We start from the raw sequence: 16,838 nt of genomic DNA, 5'->3' as shown, positions 1-16,838 counted from the left end.
TAATTCGACTTTGTGCGTCCACACTAACGGTGATAGCGTCGACATTCGAAGCGGTGCACTGTGGTCAGCTATCCCACAGTTCCCGCAGTCCCCTCTGCCCATTGGAATTCTGGGTGTAGCCGGCAATGCCTTCTGGGTAACAAAATGAGTCGAGGGTGCTTTTGGGAAACTGTCGTCATCCGTCCATCACTCCCGCCCTCCCTCCCTGAAAGCGCCGGCGGGAAAACAGTTCGCGCGCTTTTCCAGTCATTGACAGCGCGGACGCCACTGTACTCCGAGCATGGAGCCCGCTGCGACCATCGCTGCAGTTGTGGCCACTCTCAACGTCTCGCAGCTTATCATAAAGGTTTCCCTGAGGCAGATGCAGAAAAGTCAGGCGAGGAGGCTACGGCACCGCGGTGATGTCCTGAAGTCTGAGAGTAGCACAGACCTGTCAGAAAGCAGGCGACCCAGCGCCGAGGACATCACAGTGGCAATGGGTCATGTTGATGCCGTGGAACGGCGATTCTGGGCACGGGAAACAAGCACTGAGTGGTGGGACCGCATAGTGCTGCAGGTCTGGGATGAATCCCAGTGGCTGCGAAACTTTCGCATGCGGAAGGGAACTTTCCTGGAACTTTGTGAGTTGCTGTCCCCTGCCCTGAAGCGCAGTGACACCCGGTTGCGAGCTGCACTGAGTGTACAGAAGCGAGTGGCCATAGCCCTGTGGAAGCTTGCAACGCCAGACAGCTACCGGTCAGTCGCGAACCAGTTTGGGGTGGGCAAATCTACCGTGGGGGTTGTTGTGATGCAAGTAGCGAAGGCAATCGTTGATGTACTGCTGCCAAAGGTAGTGACCCTGGGAAACGTGGAGGCGATCATAGATGGCTTCGCAGCGATGGGATTCCCAAACTGCGGTGGGGCCATAGATGGAACTCACATCCCTATCCTGGCACCGGACCACCAGGCCACCCAGTACATTAACCGAAAGGGATACTTTTCCATGGTGCTGCAAGCACTGGTGGACCACAGGGGACGTTTTACCAACATCCACGTGGGATGGCCGGGCAAGGTTCATGACGCTCGTGTTTTCAGGAACTCTGGTCTGTTTAGACGGCTGCAACAAGGTATTTACTTCCCGGACCACAAAATAACTGTTGGGGATGTGGAGATGCCTATAGTCATCCTCGGGGACCCAGCCTACCCGCTAATGCCCTGGCTCATGAAGCCCTATACTGGCGCCCTGGACACTGAAAAAGAACTCTTCAACTACCGGCTGAGCAAGTGCAGAATGGTGGTGGAGTGTGCTTTTGGCCGTCTCAAGGGGAGATGGAGAAGCTTACTGACTCGCTGTGATCTCAGCGAAACCAATATCCCCATTGTTATAGCAGCTTGCTGTGTGCTCCACAATCTCTGTGAGAGCAAGGGGGAGACCTTTATGGCAGGGTGGGAGGTTGAGGAAAATAGCCTGGCTGGTGATTACTCACAGCCAGACAGCCGGGCGATTAGTAGAGACCAGCGGGAAGCGCTGTGCATCCGGGAGGCTTTGAAAGCAAAGTTCCTGAGTGAGCAGGGTAACCTGTGACTTTATAGTTTGTGTACTGAGAAGCTAAACCTGCCCCCGTTTCTTTACCCAGGTAATGTTGACTATCCTATCCAGTTACATACCCCCTTCACCCCCCCTCCAACACACGTGTCGAAATAAAAATAGTTCTACTTTGTTAAAGCACACCGTTTTCTTTAATACTGTTTTCGCGGGAATTTTTTAAAACTGGGACGCAGACTGTGGTGCGGGGCGGGTGTAGTGTTGTGACGCGAATGCAGCTTCTAAACTCAAGGATTGACAGGCTCCGCTGCGGTGGGATGCTTGTTTCAACGGAGCCTGTCAACCCTCCTGATCGGGACTGTGTGTATGGGGGGTCTATTTGACTTTGTGGCAGGGGGAGGACGGTTACAGATCCCATGCTGTGTGGCTCTGTGATCCTGCCTAAGGACCGGCGCTTAAGATCTGTAACTGCCCTCCCCCGCCACAAAGTCACAGAGCAACCCACCCCCCCCCAACATTACATCAAAACAACCTCCCAGACTAACCGGGGCAACTAGTCACTGCATCACTGCACTGTGTATGTGCCCTGCTGCTGTGCCTGCCCCTGACTATGTACCCTGCCAAAGGAGACTGTCCTGTCCAATTACCAACCCCCTTTCCCCTCCTCCTCCAAAAGAACATGATTGAAACAGTAGTTAACAGAAACGAATTTTTTATTATCAACTACACATGGCATTGGGAGGTGAAACTTGGATGGGGGCTTGTGTCAGGCGGGAAGGAAAGAACTTTTCAAATTTTGGGAAATGAGAGCCTTCTGCTACTAGAGCTCTCTGCAGGGGTGGAGTGAGACTTAGCAGGGACTCTGCCGCCTCTCCTTCTTTGCACTTTGGGTGAGGTGGGTATGGGACTTGGTGGCGGGGGAGGGCGGTTAGAGATGGACTGCAGCGGGGCTCTGTCCTCCTGCCTCCGTTCCTGCAGAACATCCACAAGGCGCCGGAGCGTGTCCGTTTGCTCCCTCAGTAGTCCAAGCAGCGTTTGAGTCGCCTGCTGGTCTTCCTGCCGCCACCTCTCCTCCCGATCCATGTTGGCTTGGTGCATTCGGGTCAAGTTCTCCCGCCACTGGGTCTGCTGTGCTGCCTGGGCTTGGGAACAGGCCATAAGCTCAGAGAACATGTCCTCCCGTGTCCTCTTCTTCCTACGCCTAATCCGCGCTAGCCTCTGGGAGTGTGATTCCAGGCTAGGTTGTGAGACAGTCGCAGATGGGGCTGTGGAAATGGGAAAAAGGGAGTGAATTCCTCAGAAAGATAAATGTAGTTGTGAACAAAGAACATAGTCTTTCTCTGTGAACAAGACCATGCACAGCACCTTTCACATGCGCACTCAGCACAAGGTCGAATTCTCGGCCTTCGCATTCAGTGCCTGGGGTCTTGAACAGCACATTTGAGAAGCGAGGCAGCACAACGGAATTTCTGTTGCAGGCAGACATGGTAAGCCGTACACTTGTGGCAGTTTAAAACTTTTATATTACCACTGGCCTCATTTCACATTTAAATCAATGTCAGTCCCTGCTGCCAGCAATCCGGCAAGCGGGAACTCTGCCCCTGTCCCACCCCCTCGCGGCTGTCCCCGGGAACGATCCCTTTCGGCTGCCCCTCTCCCGCCTCCACCGCGTGGCTGCAAACCAGCGGTTACAGTTCTGTAAAGGAACGGGAAAGCAGTCCCAACACTAACATTCCCCTACCTAATTAAAAGCAGGTCACCATGGCCGACATCACCCTGATGAGGATCTCCGAGAGCGACAAAGAGAGAATGCTCCGGGAAAGCCTCCAAAGACCAGGGCCGTATGCCACCCTGCTGTGCAGAGCAATGATCCCGGAGTACTTGATAATCTCGTGGCGCGGCAACGTGTCGTACTTCGGAGGACCCAATAAGGCCGCTCTCCCCAAGAACCTCATGCAACGGCTTTCAAGTTACCTCCAGGAGAGCTTCATCGAGATGTCCCAGGAGGATTACTGCTCTATCCCCGGACACATAGACCGCATTTTACTGTAGCTGCAGTAGCAGGGAATAAACAGTAGAGCGGCTTGTGCAGGACAATCACTGAAAACCGGACATTGCTAGATTTCTTTTCAAAACTTGCACTGCCCCTTACTAAACCGTTAAGCGCCTAGGGCACACTAATCATGAACAACCCATTCTTTTAATTGTTAATATTCCTGTTTTGTTAAAAATAAATGTTTAGATGTTTACAACACTTACTGGCTGATCCTTCACCAGATTCTGTGTCCGGGGTAACGGCTGGGGACGCTTCGTAGGGGATCTCTGTAAGGGTGATGAAGAGATCCTGGCTGTCGGGGAAATCAGCGTTGTGAGAGCTGCCGACTGCCTCGCCCTCCTCATCTCCTTCCTCATCTTCCCCGTCCCCTAACATGTCCGAGGAACCGGCCGTGGACAGTATCCCATCCTCAGAGTCCACGGTCACTGGTGGGGTAGTGGTGGCGGCCGCACCGAGGATGGAATGCAGTGCCTCGTAGAAACGGGATGTCTGGGGATGGGATCCGGAGCGTCCGTTTGCCTCTTTGGTCTTCTGGTAGCCTTGTCTCAGCTCCTTGATTTTCACGCGGCACTGCGTTGCATCCCGGCTGTATCCTCTCTCTGCCATGTCTTTAGAGATCTTCTCGTAGATCTTTGCATTCCTTCTTTTGGATCGCAGCTCGGAAAGCACGGACTCATCGCCCCACACAGCGATGAGATCCAAGACTTCACGATCAGTCCATGCTGGGGCTCTCTTTCTATTCCCAGACTGCACGGCCATCACTGCTGGAGAGCTCTGCATCGTTGCCAGTGCTGCTGTGCTCGCCACGATGTCCAGACAGGAAATGAGATTCAAACTGGCCAGACAGGAAAAGGAATTCAAATTCAAATTTTCCCGGGGCTTTTCCTGTGTCGCTGGTCAGAGCATCCGAGCTCGCACTGCTGTCCAGAGCGTCAACAGAGTGGTGCACTGTGGGATAGCTCCCGGAGCTATTAGCGTCGATTTCCATCCACACCTAGCCTAATTCGACATGGCCATGTCGAATTTAGCGCTACTCCCCTCGTCGGGGAGGAGTACAGAAGTCGAATTAAAGAGACCTCTATGTCGAACTAAATAGCGTCGCAGTGTGGACGGGTGCAGGGTTAATTCGATTTAACAGCGCTAACTTCGACATAAACGCCTAGTGTAGACCAGGCCTTCCACACTTCCAGAGTTTTAGCTCTGGTGGAGCTATTAACTGCTCCATTCTTCCTCTCTGGGAATCTTCTTAATTTTTCTTTATGTATAGTACCAGCTGGTATTCAGTGATCGCTCAGAGCTTAAGGTGCTCGCAAGAGTTCTTTTTATTCTGTGCCCAGTTCTAACCATTTGTGCATAACAACACTAGCACCTGTCTGGGAACCTCAGCTCTTAAAGGCACAGTCTCCTCCCTCGTCACTGCATGATCACACAGGAGTAAAACAATCTTATGCTCCCCCTGCACAGCTTTTATAACACTGAGAATGAGGTAGTTCTTTCTGAGAGGTACTGGGGAACCTAGAAAAATGCAGGGTGTTGCCAAAGCTTTAAATGTCAAATTAGAGAACATTTAAAAAACAATGAAAATGTTATTTGGAATGCCCTCCCCCCACTCCTCAAAAAAGAAAACTCTAAGCATGACTTTCCATATTATGGCATTAAAACATGAAAATGAATGTCAGAATTTTGGAGCCAAATTCTTCCCTGCTGAGAGTGGGCACTCAGCCATCTTAATGAATGAGTGGAATGAGACATTTTGTGATTATAACTTTATTAAATCAAATAATCAACTCAAATAATCAACTTATTTTATGAATAGCCATCTATGAACAATACCCTCTGAGGCCTAGAACTAATAATTAATGAGCAACAAGCCTGAGAAGATCCCAGAATGGGGGTTTCATACCAAATCAAGAACCCTAAAAAGGAACTAAAAGGTCTTCAGTTTGTTTGAGACCACAAACAGGATTGTATGACAGTAGTTCCTGATCTACCTCAAGGCTATATCATGTGTGGGTGAGCTGTTCCAGTTTGATTATCTCAGTTGTTATGTTGAGTCACCGAAAGAGTGGCCTTCTGCTATAGCTAGCTCTAAATATGAATAGTAGAACCTTGAAGTAAACTTGCTGAACAACAGAGTCTCATGGGCAAAACTACCATGGTAAGCAGCAGCTATGATCTACAAATGGTTTTTAAGGGCCGTTCCAAACATAAAATAGAAGCAATTGTTAGACCAAAGAACAATGACAGAAATTCTCCTTGCTGTTCTTATAGTACTCCCTTCTGCTCTCAGTGGGCATGCCCAGCTGTCAAGGCCCTGTGAAGGAGCCATGTCCCGACCCAGCCAGCAGCATAGTGCTGCAAGATGTGGATCAGTGCCTGCTGCTCTTTGGTTATTGCAGTGTCAGATCCTGTTTGTGATGATAGATTTCAATAATGTTTAATTTACTAGTAGCTAACAGAGTTAGAGGAGTCAGGAGGTTTTGGAGTGCTCCTGTCTTTCATGCTTTTGGATCCAGTTTGGGGAAGAAGTAGACGTGTGTGAGGCAGGTGATGGACTGATGGGTTACCCTATTGTTGTGCAGAAGCCAGTTTGATGGAGATGGGAAGCCACAGGCATGGTAGAACTATGAATCTAAAACATGATAGTCAGTATCTTGATCATACCATGAAAACAAACACAGCCTACCGAATATGAGTGTCCAGCTTTGAGGTCACAATAACAGAATAATAGAAATATAGGGCTAGAAGGGACTCAAGATGTCATCTCTAGTTCATCTCCCTGTGTTGAGGCAGGACCAAATATACCTAGACCATCTCAGACAGGTGTTTTGTCTAACTTTGTTCTTAATAACTTCTAGTAAGGGGATTCCACAACCTCTCTTAGAAATCTATTCCAGTACTTAACTATCATTATAGCTAGAAAGATTTCCTAATGTATAACCTAAATCTCCTTTGCTGCAGATTTAAGTTGATTGCTTCTTGGCCTACATTTGGTGGACATTGAGAACAATAGATCATCATCCTCTTTATAACAGCCCTTAACATGTTTGAAGACTATCATCAGTTTTCCCCTCTCACTCTTCCTTTCTCAAGACCAAACATACCCAGATTTTTTAACAGTTTCTCATAGGTCACATTTTCTAAACCTTTTGTCATTTTGCTGCTTTCCTCTGGACTCTTTCCAATTTGTCCACATCTAGCCTAAAGCATGACACCTAGAACAAAATACAGTACTACAGCTGAGGCCTCACCATTGCCGAGTAAAGCGGGACAATTACCTCCCATGCTTTATATATGATACTCCTGTTAATGCACCCTAGAATGATATTAGGCTTTTTTGCAACTGCATCACATTGTTGGCTCATATTCAATTTTTGATACACTACAATACCCAGATCCTTTTCAGCAGTATTTACCTTAGTTAGTTATTCCTCATTTTGTAATTGTGTATTAGATTTTTCCTTTGTAAGTGTAGTATTTTGCACTTGTCTTTATTGAATTCTTGATTTCAGACCAATTCTCCAATTTGTCAATGTCCTTTTGCATTCTAATCCTGTCCTCCAAAGTGCCCGCAACGCCTCCTAACTTGGTATCATCTGCAAATTTTATAAATATACTCTCCACCCCATTATCCAAGTCATTAATGAAAATACTGAATAGTACTAGACCCAGGACAGAACCCTCTGTGACCCCAGGTGAACAGTGAAACATGGATAACTACCAAGTGTGGTTTTTTTAACAAGTTGTGCACCCACCTGATGATGATTTCATCCAACTTCCGTTATGAGACTGTCATGTGGACTCTGTCAAAAGCATTACTAAAATCAAGATATATCACATCTGCTGCTTCTCCTCTATCCGCTAGGCCAGTAACCCTGTCAAAGAAGGAAATTAGGTTGTATGGCCTGATTTGTTCTTCACAAATTAATGCTGGCTATTATTTATCAATCTATTATCCTCCAGGTGCTTACAAATTGATTGTTTAATAATTTGTTCCAGTATCTTTCTGGGTATCGAAGTTAGACTGACTTGTCTATAATTCCCCAGGTCCTCTTTGTTTCTTTTTAAAAAGATAGATACAGTTTGCCCTTCTCCAGTCCTCTAGGACCTCACCTGTCCTCCATGTGTTCTTGAAGATAATTATTATGAGATTGCTTCAACTAGTTCCTTATGTACTCTACAGTAAATTTTGTCAGGCCCTGCCAACTTAAATATATCTAACATATTTAAATATTTTTAACTGGTTCTTTCCCTGTTTTGGCTTGTGTTCCCTCCCCCTTGTGGTTAATAACTGTGTTAATTATTTGCTCACAATTAACCTTTTCAGTCATGAATGAGACAAAATAGGCATTGAATACCTCAATCTTCTTGGTGTCATTTGTTGTTGGCTTTCTTCCCTGCTAAGTAGTAGTACACTTACCTTTGTCTTTCTCTTTCTCCTAATGTGTATATATAGAACATTTTTCTTATTGCCTTTTATGTCTCTTGCTAGTTCATAGACTCATAGACTTTCAGGTCAGAAGGGACCATTATGATCATCTAGTCTGACCCCCTGCATGATGCAGGCCACAGAAGCTGACCCAACCCCTTTCCCTTGACTCTGCTGTTGAAGTCCCCAAATTCTGTGATTTATTGCCTCAGCCTTTCTGATTTTTGTCCCTACATGCTTACGCTATTTTTTTGTACACATCCTTAGCAATTTTCCATGTTTCCTCTTTTTGTAGGTTTCCTTTTTGATTGATAATTGTGTTGCACATTGTTATGGGATTACTGACCCATGCTTTATGACATTGGAGGATGAGGAAAGGCAGTTTATAAATAGCTCAATTAACAACAAACTTGGTGTAAGTGTTTGTGATACTCATTTGTATATGATGCCATTGGTGTGCATGGTGCTGCATAGAGAGATAAATTCCCAGTCTCAAGGAGTTTACCATCAAGGTTAGAGACAATGTGTGCATGACGGTGGGAAAGAGGATATCCACAAAGGTAACTCTTCACATAACATGAAATGATTGAATTGCATCACTTTGATTCCTTTAAAAATAAAAAATTGTCTGTCTTGGTTTAAATTGTTTTTAAAAAGTTAGAAAATTCCATTTGTGAACAGTCTGTTTATCTTGTCATTCAGATGGTATTTGAAGATAACATTTCCTGGAATTGATGCATATGTACACATGCTGAATTTCAGAGATCTTGCACTGTTCATACAAGGGCAAAACAATCATACATTAGTTTTTGCATTTGCTTCACTATTATCTTAGTCAGTAAGATAAAGGTCAGAGACCTCACCTTATACAGATTTTCACTACATTGAAATTAAAATACAAGGTGTCCAGAATAAAAAAAAATCTTGTATGTTATCAATATGTAACAAAAATGTTTCAGCATACAGAAAACTTTATTAATTCTATTTTTATAAGTTTGTTTTTCCTATCAGCTGTTATCTTATCTGATACAAAACCTAATGAAAATGACTTTATAAACTATAGCAACATGTTGGTTTGCAATACTTCTTGACAAGGGTAAAAATCTCTTCTTATCATGGTGGGGCTCTGCGTTGTATACACAGCATCCATCAGTTCCATGGATAGCACTTCGACTGATATTAGTAGAAGAGCCATGAACAGAAAGAGTGCAGAGTATGCAACAGAGATCTATAGTATGGTTAAGTGATTTGGAGCATGGCTCCCAAGTGTGAGAATTATAATTTTAGACTTTTCCAAAAGTCATTATTCAGAAATCTAGTGAAAACTGGTTTGTTTCATGACAGAGAAAAGATTAGTGTCTGTGGCGGTTGAAATCTCCCATTGACTTCAGTGGGTCAGGATTTCACCGTGTCTTTACTCCGTGATGGGGTTATCCATAGATCTTGAAGCCTGACTGTATTATTTTTAAAAATATCTGTTATTTCAAAGTCCCTGGACCTGATTCAACATTGCATGGAATTTTGTATGATCATTTACTTCAGAGCAAAATGGGTTTAAATCACTAGCAGATCAGGCTGGTACCATTTTACAGCCACTTTGCACTTAGGAAATGACTACTGAAGGTGCAAGCCAATGGAGAACAGGATAAGGCAAAATGTGGTAACTTACAATAGCCACTTAAAGAGGTATCAAGATGCAAGGAACCAGCAATAAACCCAGCAAGTCTTAGGGCTGGTCTAAAAACAGTTTGAGCACTGATCTAACTAAGTTGGTTTAGAAACTGATTCAGCTAAATCCCTCTGCTTTGAAAACACTTACTTTAGATTAAGAGTATTCTATTTTGATTTCTGTTAAATATGATATCTTACTAGCCTAAACAAAATTGCTCTAGAAATTGTTTTGGGGAAGTTCTGTGGCCTGTCTTATATAGAGGGCAGACTAGATGATCACAATAGTCCTCTCTGTTCTTGGAATCTACGAATCTCTGAAATATGACACTGTTAATACCAAGTAAGAGTGTTCATGCCAGGGTGTTGCACAGATGTAATTAAATTGGTTTCTCAATTTATTTAAATTCATGCTCAAACTGTAAACAAGGCCTTAGAGGTCTAGTCTCTAGAGGTCATCAGATCTGTAATTGCTCCTAATGGGAGCTATATATCCACAAAGAGGATAGTAAGGATTGTATCCAGACTATACAGTCCAATCGGTCCATCCTATAGATCAGCTGTTGAGGAAGAAAGAGGAAGGTTTGTCTTTTTTGTTGTTGTTTAGAAAAAAAAAAAAAGAGGTGCACTTAGGAACAGTCAGATCATCCCTGTGTGTCTGCACACTGTAAAATTCTCCAGCTATTTAGACATGAGTCTTAATTAAGCCATAATTAAACCCTGTTGATTTAAACCCTGTTGATTTTTTTTATTTGTGGAAGATTTGGAGGGTGTGTATTTTAAAGAAAATAATTGTGATTAGCCAGCTCTTGTTAGTCCATATTCACTTCCAATCATTAGTAAAGTGTGGAGTTTTTATGGAAGGCTGAGGTCCAAACTGTTCTGTTTCTTACAACTTGGTATTTTCTTTCCAGCACACATCAAAACTTTAACTTCCTTACAATGGTACATTTTTAGGTGTACATAAGTAAAATTGGTATTAATATAGCTTTATTGTCCTCATGACATATAGATGTGCTGTTTTTAAACATTTCGTAACAGATAAATCATTTAATCAAGAATGTGTGTTAACTGCAGGGATATAAAACAACTAAAACATTGCATTATTTCTCAGTGGCTTAACGCTTGTATATGAATTTTGGTAAATGTGTTCATGTCATCTTGTTCTTTTAGTATTAAGTACCATAAGCAAAAAAGGGGAGGAATATGAACTTTAATTTTGCCAGAATAGAATTTTCTTTGAGATAGTGCATTTCAAAGTTGAGCCCTTGAGGTGAGTGCCCTCAACTCCCATGGACTTCAACTGGAGTCAAGGATACTCAGCACATCATACAATAATGCCCTTAATTTATTGGTTTTGGAGTGATGTTGTCTTGTACAAGCTTCCATGGTGCAGAAATGATTTTTAAAGTCACACAGTGGAACCCTTGAGACTAGAATAAGAGAAAGATAGTTCACTTACTGGATCATGCCAGAAAAATTCTCTGGAGTTAGGTGCTTAAACCAGGTTAGCTCTTTCTTGTGAAACTCCTCCCACCCCATGATAGTCCAAGGGCTAGGGCCCTCAGCTGGCATGTGCAAGACTTGTATTCAAATCCCTGATTTGAAGCAGGGACTCAACGCCAGTTCTCTTACATCCCAGCTGAGTTCCCAACTACCAGCTCATTGGGTATTCTGGGGTGGGTCTTGTGACAGACATGGTGAACACAAGCATATCTTTAAAAAACACTTTATTAAAAAGAACGAGGAGTACTTGTGGCACCTTAGAGACTAACAAATTTATTTGAGCATAAGCTTTCGTGAGCTAAAACCCACTTATCTTCCTACCGTATTTTCCACTGCATGCATCTGATGAAGTGGGTTTTAGCTCATGAAAGCTTATGCTCAAATAAATTTGTTTGGAGAGGGAGATAACCGTTTTTTCTTCTTCGAGTGATTGGAGAGGGTGTTTCCCTACTCGCACTTGCCGGTCCCCGCATGGAACCTTAACCTGGTCCTAACTAAACTCATGAGACCGCCCTTTGAACCCCTAGCCTCTTGCTCCCTCATGCACCTCTCATGGAAGGTAGCATTTCTAGTGGCCATCACATTGGCTAGGAGGGTATCGGAGTTGAGAGCTCTCACTTCGGAACCCCCATATACAGTTCTTTATAAGGATAAGGTGCAACTGAGGCCGCACCCCAAGTTCCTTCCTAAGGTGGTTACGCAATTTCATATGGGGCAGGACGTTTGTTTACCCGTGTTCTTCCCTAAGCCCCATACGGACCCAAGCCACAGCAGCCTGCATACCCTCGATGTCCGTAGAGCCTTTCTATCTGGAATGGACCAGGCCATTCCGCAAGTCGACACAACTGTTCGTTGCCATTGCGGAGAGAATGAAAGGCTAGCCTATCTCGACTCAACACTTGTCAGCGTGGATTGTGCTTTGCATTCGCACATGCTATGAGCTCGCCAACGTACCAGCCCCGGCGATCGGGGCTCACTCAACTAGGACCCAAGCGTCCTCGGCGGCTTTCTTGGTGCAGGTTCCACTCCAGGAAATCTGTAAAGCGGCCACCTGGTCGTCGATACATACATTCACAGCCCATTACACAATCCATCACCAGACCAGAGAGGATGCGGTGGTTGGCAGGGCTGTGCTTCAATCAATTGTTCCTTGACTCCTACCCTCCTCCAATTGTAAGCTTGTGAGTCACCTAATGTGTAATGGACGTGAACAATCACTCGAAGAAGAAAAAATGGTTATATACCTTCTGTAACTGTTGTTCTTCGAAATGTGGTGTTCATGTCCATTACACTCCCCACCCTCCTTCCCCTCTGTCGGAGTCTCCGGCAAGAAGGAACCGAGGGAGGGTCGGGCCTGCAGGGATATATATACGCTAGAGCGGGGCGCCGCTCTGGCGGGAGGGGGGGCCCCTACTAGCCCGACAGGAACCGCTGAGGGAAAAAGTTTCCGACGTCCGTGCACGCAGCGCGTGCACACCTCATGTGTAATGGACGTGAACAACACGTCTCGAAGAACAACAGTTACAGAAGGTAAGTAACCGTTTTTTCAAGTTCCTATTCAAAAGCAGGTAAGTGAGAATTCAACCCAGGGTTTCCCACCTCTGAGGCAATGCCTTAACTACTGGGCTGTTGGATATTCTGGGATGCACATGCATTTGCCCCAATAATCCCAGATTTCTTTGATGCAGGGTCCAATCCAGTAATCCTGCTCAAAGCATACCTAGTATATTAAGCACCTTAGGCAAGATAGGTGGGGGAACACCTAGTTTGAGAAGCCTGCGGAGACTTTGGCTTGCACTAGGGCTCTAAGAAGATTTTTCTGTGGGATGGCATCAGAATTTAGGCATCTTTGCTCATGCCTACTAGAAGAAACGTAGGGGACTTTATGTGCCTATAGGATTAAGCAGCAGCTGAGCAGTGGGTCTGTCTGAGAATGTCAGTGGCATCTAAATTTTGGACATAGACACTAAATACGTGTGTGAATCAAGCCCCAAACTCCTTACACTTCATGGCAAGCTTGTTTTTCAAAAGTTAGAAATTAACATTGTGCTATGTAGTATTTATAGGGCACTGGTCACCTTAGTATGTAGGTGTATTGGGGACAGTTAACTAATGTAGATGTGTGGATACAAAAAGCATGTCACAGATACACAGAAAGTAGAATACAGCTTTAAAATCTTTCAGAACCATTGCTTCTGATAAAGAGCCTTTCCTTCAAGCACATTTAATTCAGCCCCTTGGAAAATGGAGGATCCTTTTAAAAACAATCCCCAGCTGTTTTCAGGAGCTTTAAACAAACTCCCCCATTCCTTGTCAAATTGCCTAATCTTGCCTCCCCAGACTGTAGCTTTACGCCAGCTCCAACAACAATAACATGATCCTAGATGAGCCTCTAAAGCAATCACCTGAGAAATAACCCCCTTTGATTCACACACCTCCTCTCCATAGGAGGCTTTTATAACTAGCAGTATAGCTCAGCTAACCCACAAGTGGACCGAGATGACTTCCCACACCAGTCAGGATAAACAGAATCACCTGTACTAAGCAACCAACAGATTTGGGGTATTTTATTTCTGGTTCCTTATGTAAGAGGATGGATTTTACTTGAAAAAGTTTACTAATAAGGGAACAGTTCATGATATTTCTGTTTTTTTTTCAACCTAGAGAACATTTGAGTGCAAAGTGGGAAGAGGGAGTCAAGAACAGCTACAGATCTCCATCATTCAGAAGTACAGATTTGACAGGTAAAATGATGAATCATATCTTCAGGGACACTCCAGGCACCACAAGTTTAATAAAGTAGCTCCTATCTTCCTTACTATTCATATGTTTTGTACAATATTTAAACAGAGGTGTGATAAAATAGCATTCTGAAAAATGTCATAGGGCAATACTGAAAAATTACATACCCTACAAAAAAGATTATAAAGATCAAAATACAAATAAGCATCCCAATACCTCACAATAGCTACAGCTGGAATTCTTTTGTAACTGATGGGTGTATATCCCTGATTTATTCAATGTTTAAGAACTGAAGTATTCACTCTTTGCTATTTTACAACAAGGTAGTGCTTTCTAAATATATATAATAGTACAATTTACTAGATAAAAAATGGATCCTATGTTTTATTATTTTGTGACTTTTTAAAAAACATTGACTAGCTATTTTTAACAGATTTATACATTAGACTCCACTCACCCAACACAGAAACTGAGAATGTTAAGCATATAATTTAAGAATTACAAGAGCACTTGGAAATGCTCTTTTTACCATATTTGGCATGTGATTTACAATCATTCAAATGATGAAGTGCATTTTGGAATTACTGAAGGCTTTACTGGGCAATGAGAGAGATTAAAGCAAAAATGAAAGAGCTTCAAGTCTAGGCACTTTCCTGATGTTTTAATTATAATATGGATACCTATTTGAATTGTATTTTTGAATTTTTTTGCTGTGTGTTAATTCACATCATAGTAATTTGTGTAATTGTTTTCAGGCTTTGTAGCAAAATGTTGTCATAGCAACAGTATAGTGAGATACATTTCTGAAAAAATTGATTAGGCTTAGTAATAATTCTAGGCAGGTGCTAAGGCCCACCTACTCACTAGTCACTTTCATCACGGGGGGAAAAAAAACCTCTTCTTGCAAATTACTTGTACACTGGTCATCTTGTGGCATGAACTACTCAGTCCATAGTCCTCAAAGACCAATGCATAAGTAAAATTTCCAAAATTATGCAGAAATAATGAGGAATGTGTCAGCTAGCTGTAAGTGACACTCTTAAAAGTTTTGAATCGGTATTTCTATTGCTTGCTTATGAAATTCTAAACATCACAGCCTATACCACAATGCTCTTTCCCATTATGAGTTTGTTTATGGAGAACCAAACACAGTTCTCCCTCTATTTTTTCCCGTGCATGTGTGGAAAGAATTTTGCTATATGTACCAACATGGAGGTGATGTGTGGTGGGGGTGGGGCCGAGGGGTATGGAGTGCGGGAGGGGGCTCAGGGCTGGGGCAGAGGGTTGGGATGCAGGGGGGTGAGGGCTCCAGCCGGGGGTACAGACTCTGGGGTGGGATTGGGCATGAGGAGCTTGGGGTGCAGGCTGCCCCGGAGCCACAGCGGAGAGAGAGGACTCCCCCTTGCCCTCTCTTCCCACAGCAGCACCTGGCCTGGGCGGGAGAGGCACCTCTCCCCACCACAGTAGCTCTGGGGCTGGGGAAGAACATCTCTCCCTGTCTCTCCTCGCTGTGGCAGCTCCTTAGAGGGAACTTAGTAAAGGCTAAAAAAAGGGTAGTTACCATCACATACTGAGCAGAAGCACTGGGATTAATGCTGCTGACAAGAAGAAAATTGAAACCTTTGAGACATGATGCTGGCAAAGACTTTTGCATACCTCTTGGATGGAAAAGAAGATGAACGCATAAGTTAAAAATGTATTGGAGAGAAGCAGACCTTACTGTCAGAAATCAACAGCGCAAACTTATGTACTTTGGCCACATCAGGTGTAGAGATGGAAATAACCTCAAGGAAGGATGGTGTCAGAGGGGACATTGTAGTAGGGGACAACAAGTGAGGAGATTGATACATGGTGTGCAGCAGATCATTAGGAGGCCACCTACTAAGTGCTCAAAGGTAGCAATGGACTGAGAAGGCTTCAGAAAATTCTGCTATGACGACACGAGTATTTTAGACATGTATAAATTGATTTTACTTATTTTACTGGTATTAAAAATTGGAGATAAGGTGGGTGAAGTAATATCTCCTATTATACCAATTTCTGCTGGTGAAAGAGACAAGCTTTCGAGCAACATAGAGCTCTTCTGCTCAAAAGCTTGTCTCTCTCACCAACAGAAGTTGGTCCACTAAAATACATTGCCTCATCCACCTTATCTCTCTCATATCCTGGGACCAAACACAGCTACAACAATCCTGCAACCAATTAAACATCATAACATTCAGCTGCCAAAATACAGTTCTGGGCTGGGATTTTCAGAAGAATCTAAGGGAAGTGATTATCTCTCAGTGAAAGTCAATGGGAGATGGGTGCCTTGTGCTTTAAGGTACTTTTGAAAATCCCAGTCCTATCCAGGCAGTTAAAGAAGCAAAGTGACCAAGATAAAAGCAGTGAAAGGTAGCAGGTAGTAGGGGCAGGAGGGAAGAGGGAACAGTATTACTGTCTATATAAAGGAAAAAATATGGTACCTGGACACTTAGGTGCCTCAGCTGATAACACAACAATATGGGTGCCAAATTATTCTAAAGCCCGCTGAGGAATCTTCACAGATTATAGTCTACGTGGGATTCAATGAAAGCCTGGTTTGATAGGATGATGAATTATTTCAGAGACCTTAAAAGACAATTGAAGATGACAGCAAAGGAACTGATATTATCAGAAGTCCTTCCAGTGACATGTGCAAGTGAAGAAAAATGAGTGCTCCTGAAGAAAATAGATGCACTGGGAGTGTAGACGAGGAGGAGGTGAATTCTTCTGTGATCTTTTAGATTAAATAGCTCTCAAGTAAGTAGAGACTATCCACCTGGGTTCAGAGCTGGCAAGGCTTGATTGCTGGGTTTTAGATTAAGTAGGAAAGCAGAAGAAGGAGGAACTTTTGCTTAACTTAGATACATCCAATTAAGTAGATCAAGTTA

At 43.9% G+C, this 16,838-nt stretch overlaps 1 protein-coding gene across 1 annotated transcript; it reads right to left on the bottom strand.

Moving 5' to 3' along the window:
- Window positions 1-2,144: 2,144 nt before the first annotated feature.
- LOC135983757 (uncharacterized) lies at window positions 2,145-4,711 on the bottom strand. Its single transcript, XM_065597022.1, has 2 exons — window positions 3,785-4,711; window positions 2,145-2,790 (listed from the first exon to the last, which is right to left on the bottom strand). The coding sequence occupies exons 1-2, from the start codon at window positions 4,359-4,361 to the stop codon at window positions 2,315-2,317; spliced, it is 1,053 nt and encodes a 350-aa protein (XP_065453094.1). The 5' UTR covers window positions 4,362-4,711; the 3' UTR covers window positions 2,145-2,314.
- Window positions 4,712-16,838: the final 12,127 nt, after the last annotated feature.

The sequence above is a fragment of the Chrysemys picta genome, chromosome 5 (genome assembly GCF_011386835.1).
Source record: "Chrysemys picta bellii isolate R12L10 chromosome 5, ASM1138683v2, whole genome shotgun sequence".
NCBI classification, from domain to species: Eukaryota; Metazoa; Chordata; order Testudines; family Emydidae; genus Chrysemys; species Chrysemys picta.
This window is presented reverse-complemented; position numbering and strand designations above follow the sequence as displayed.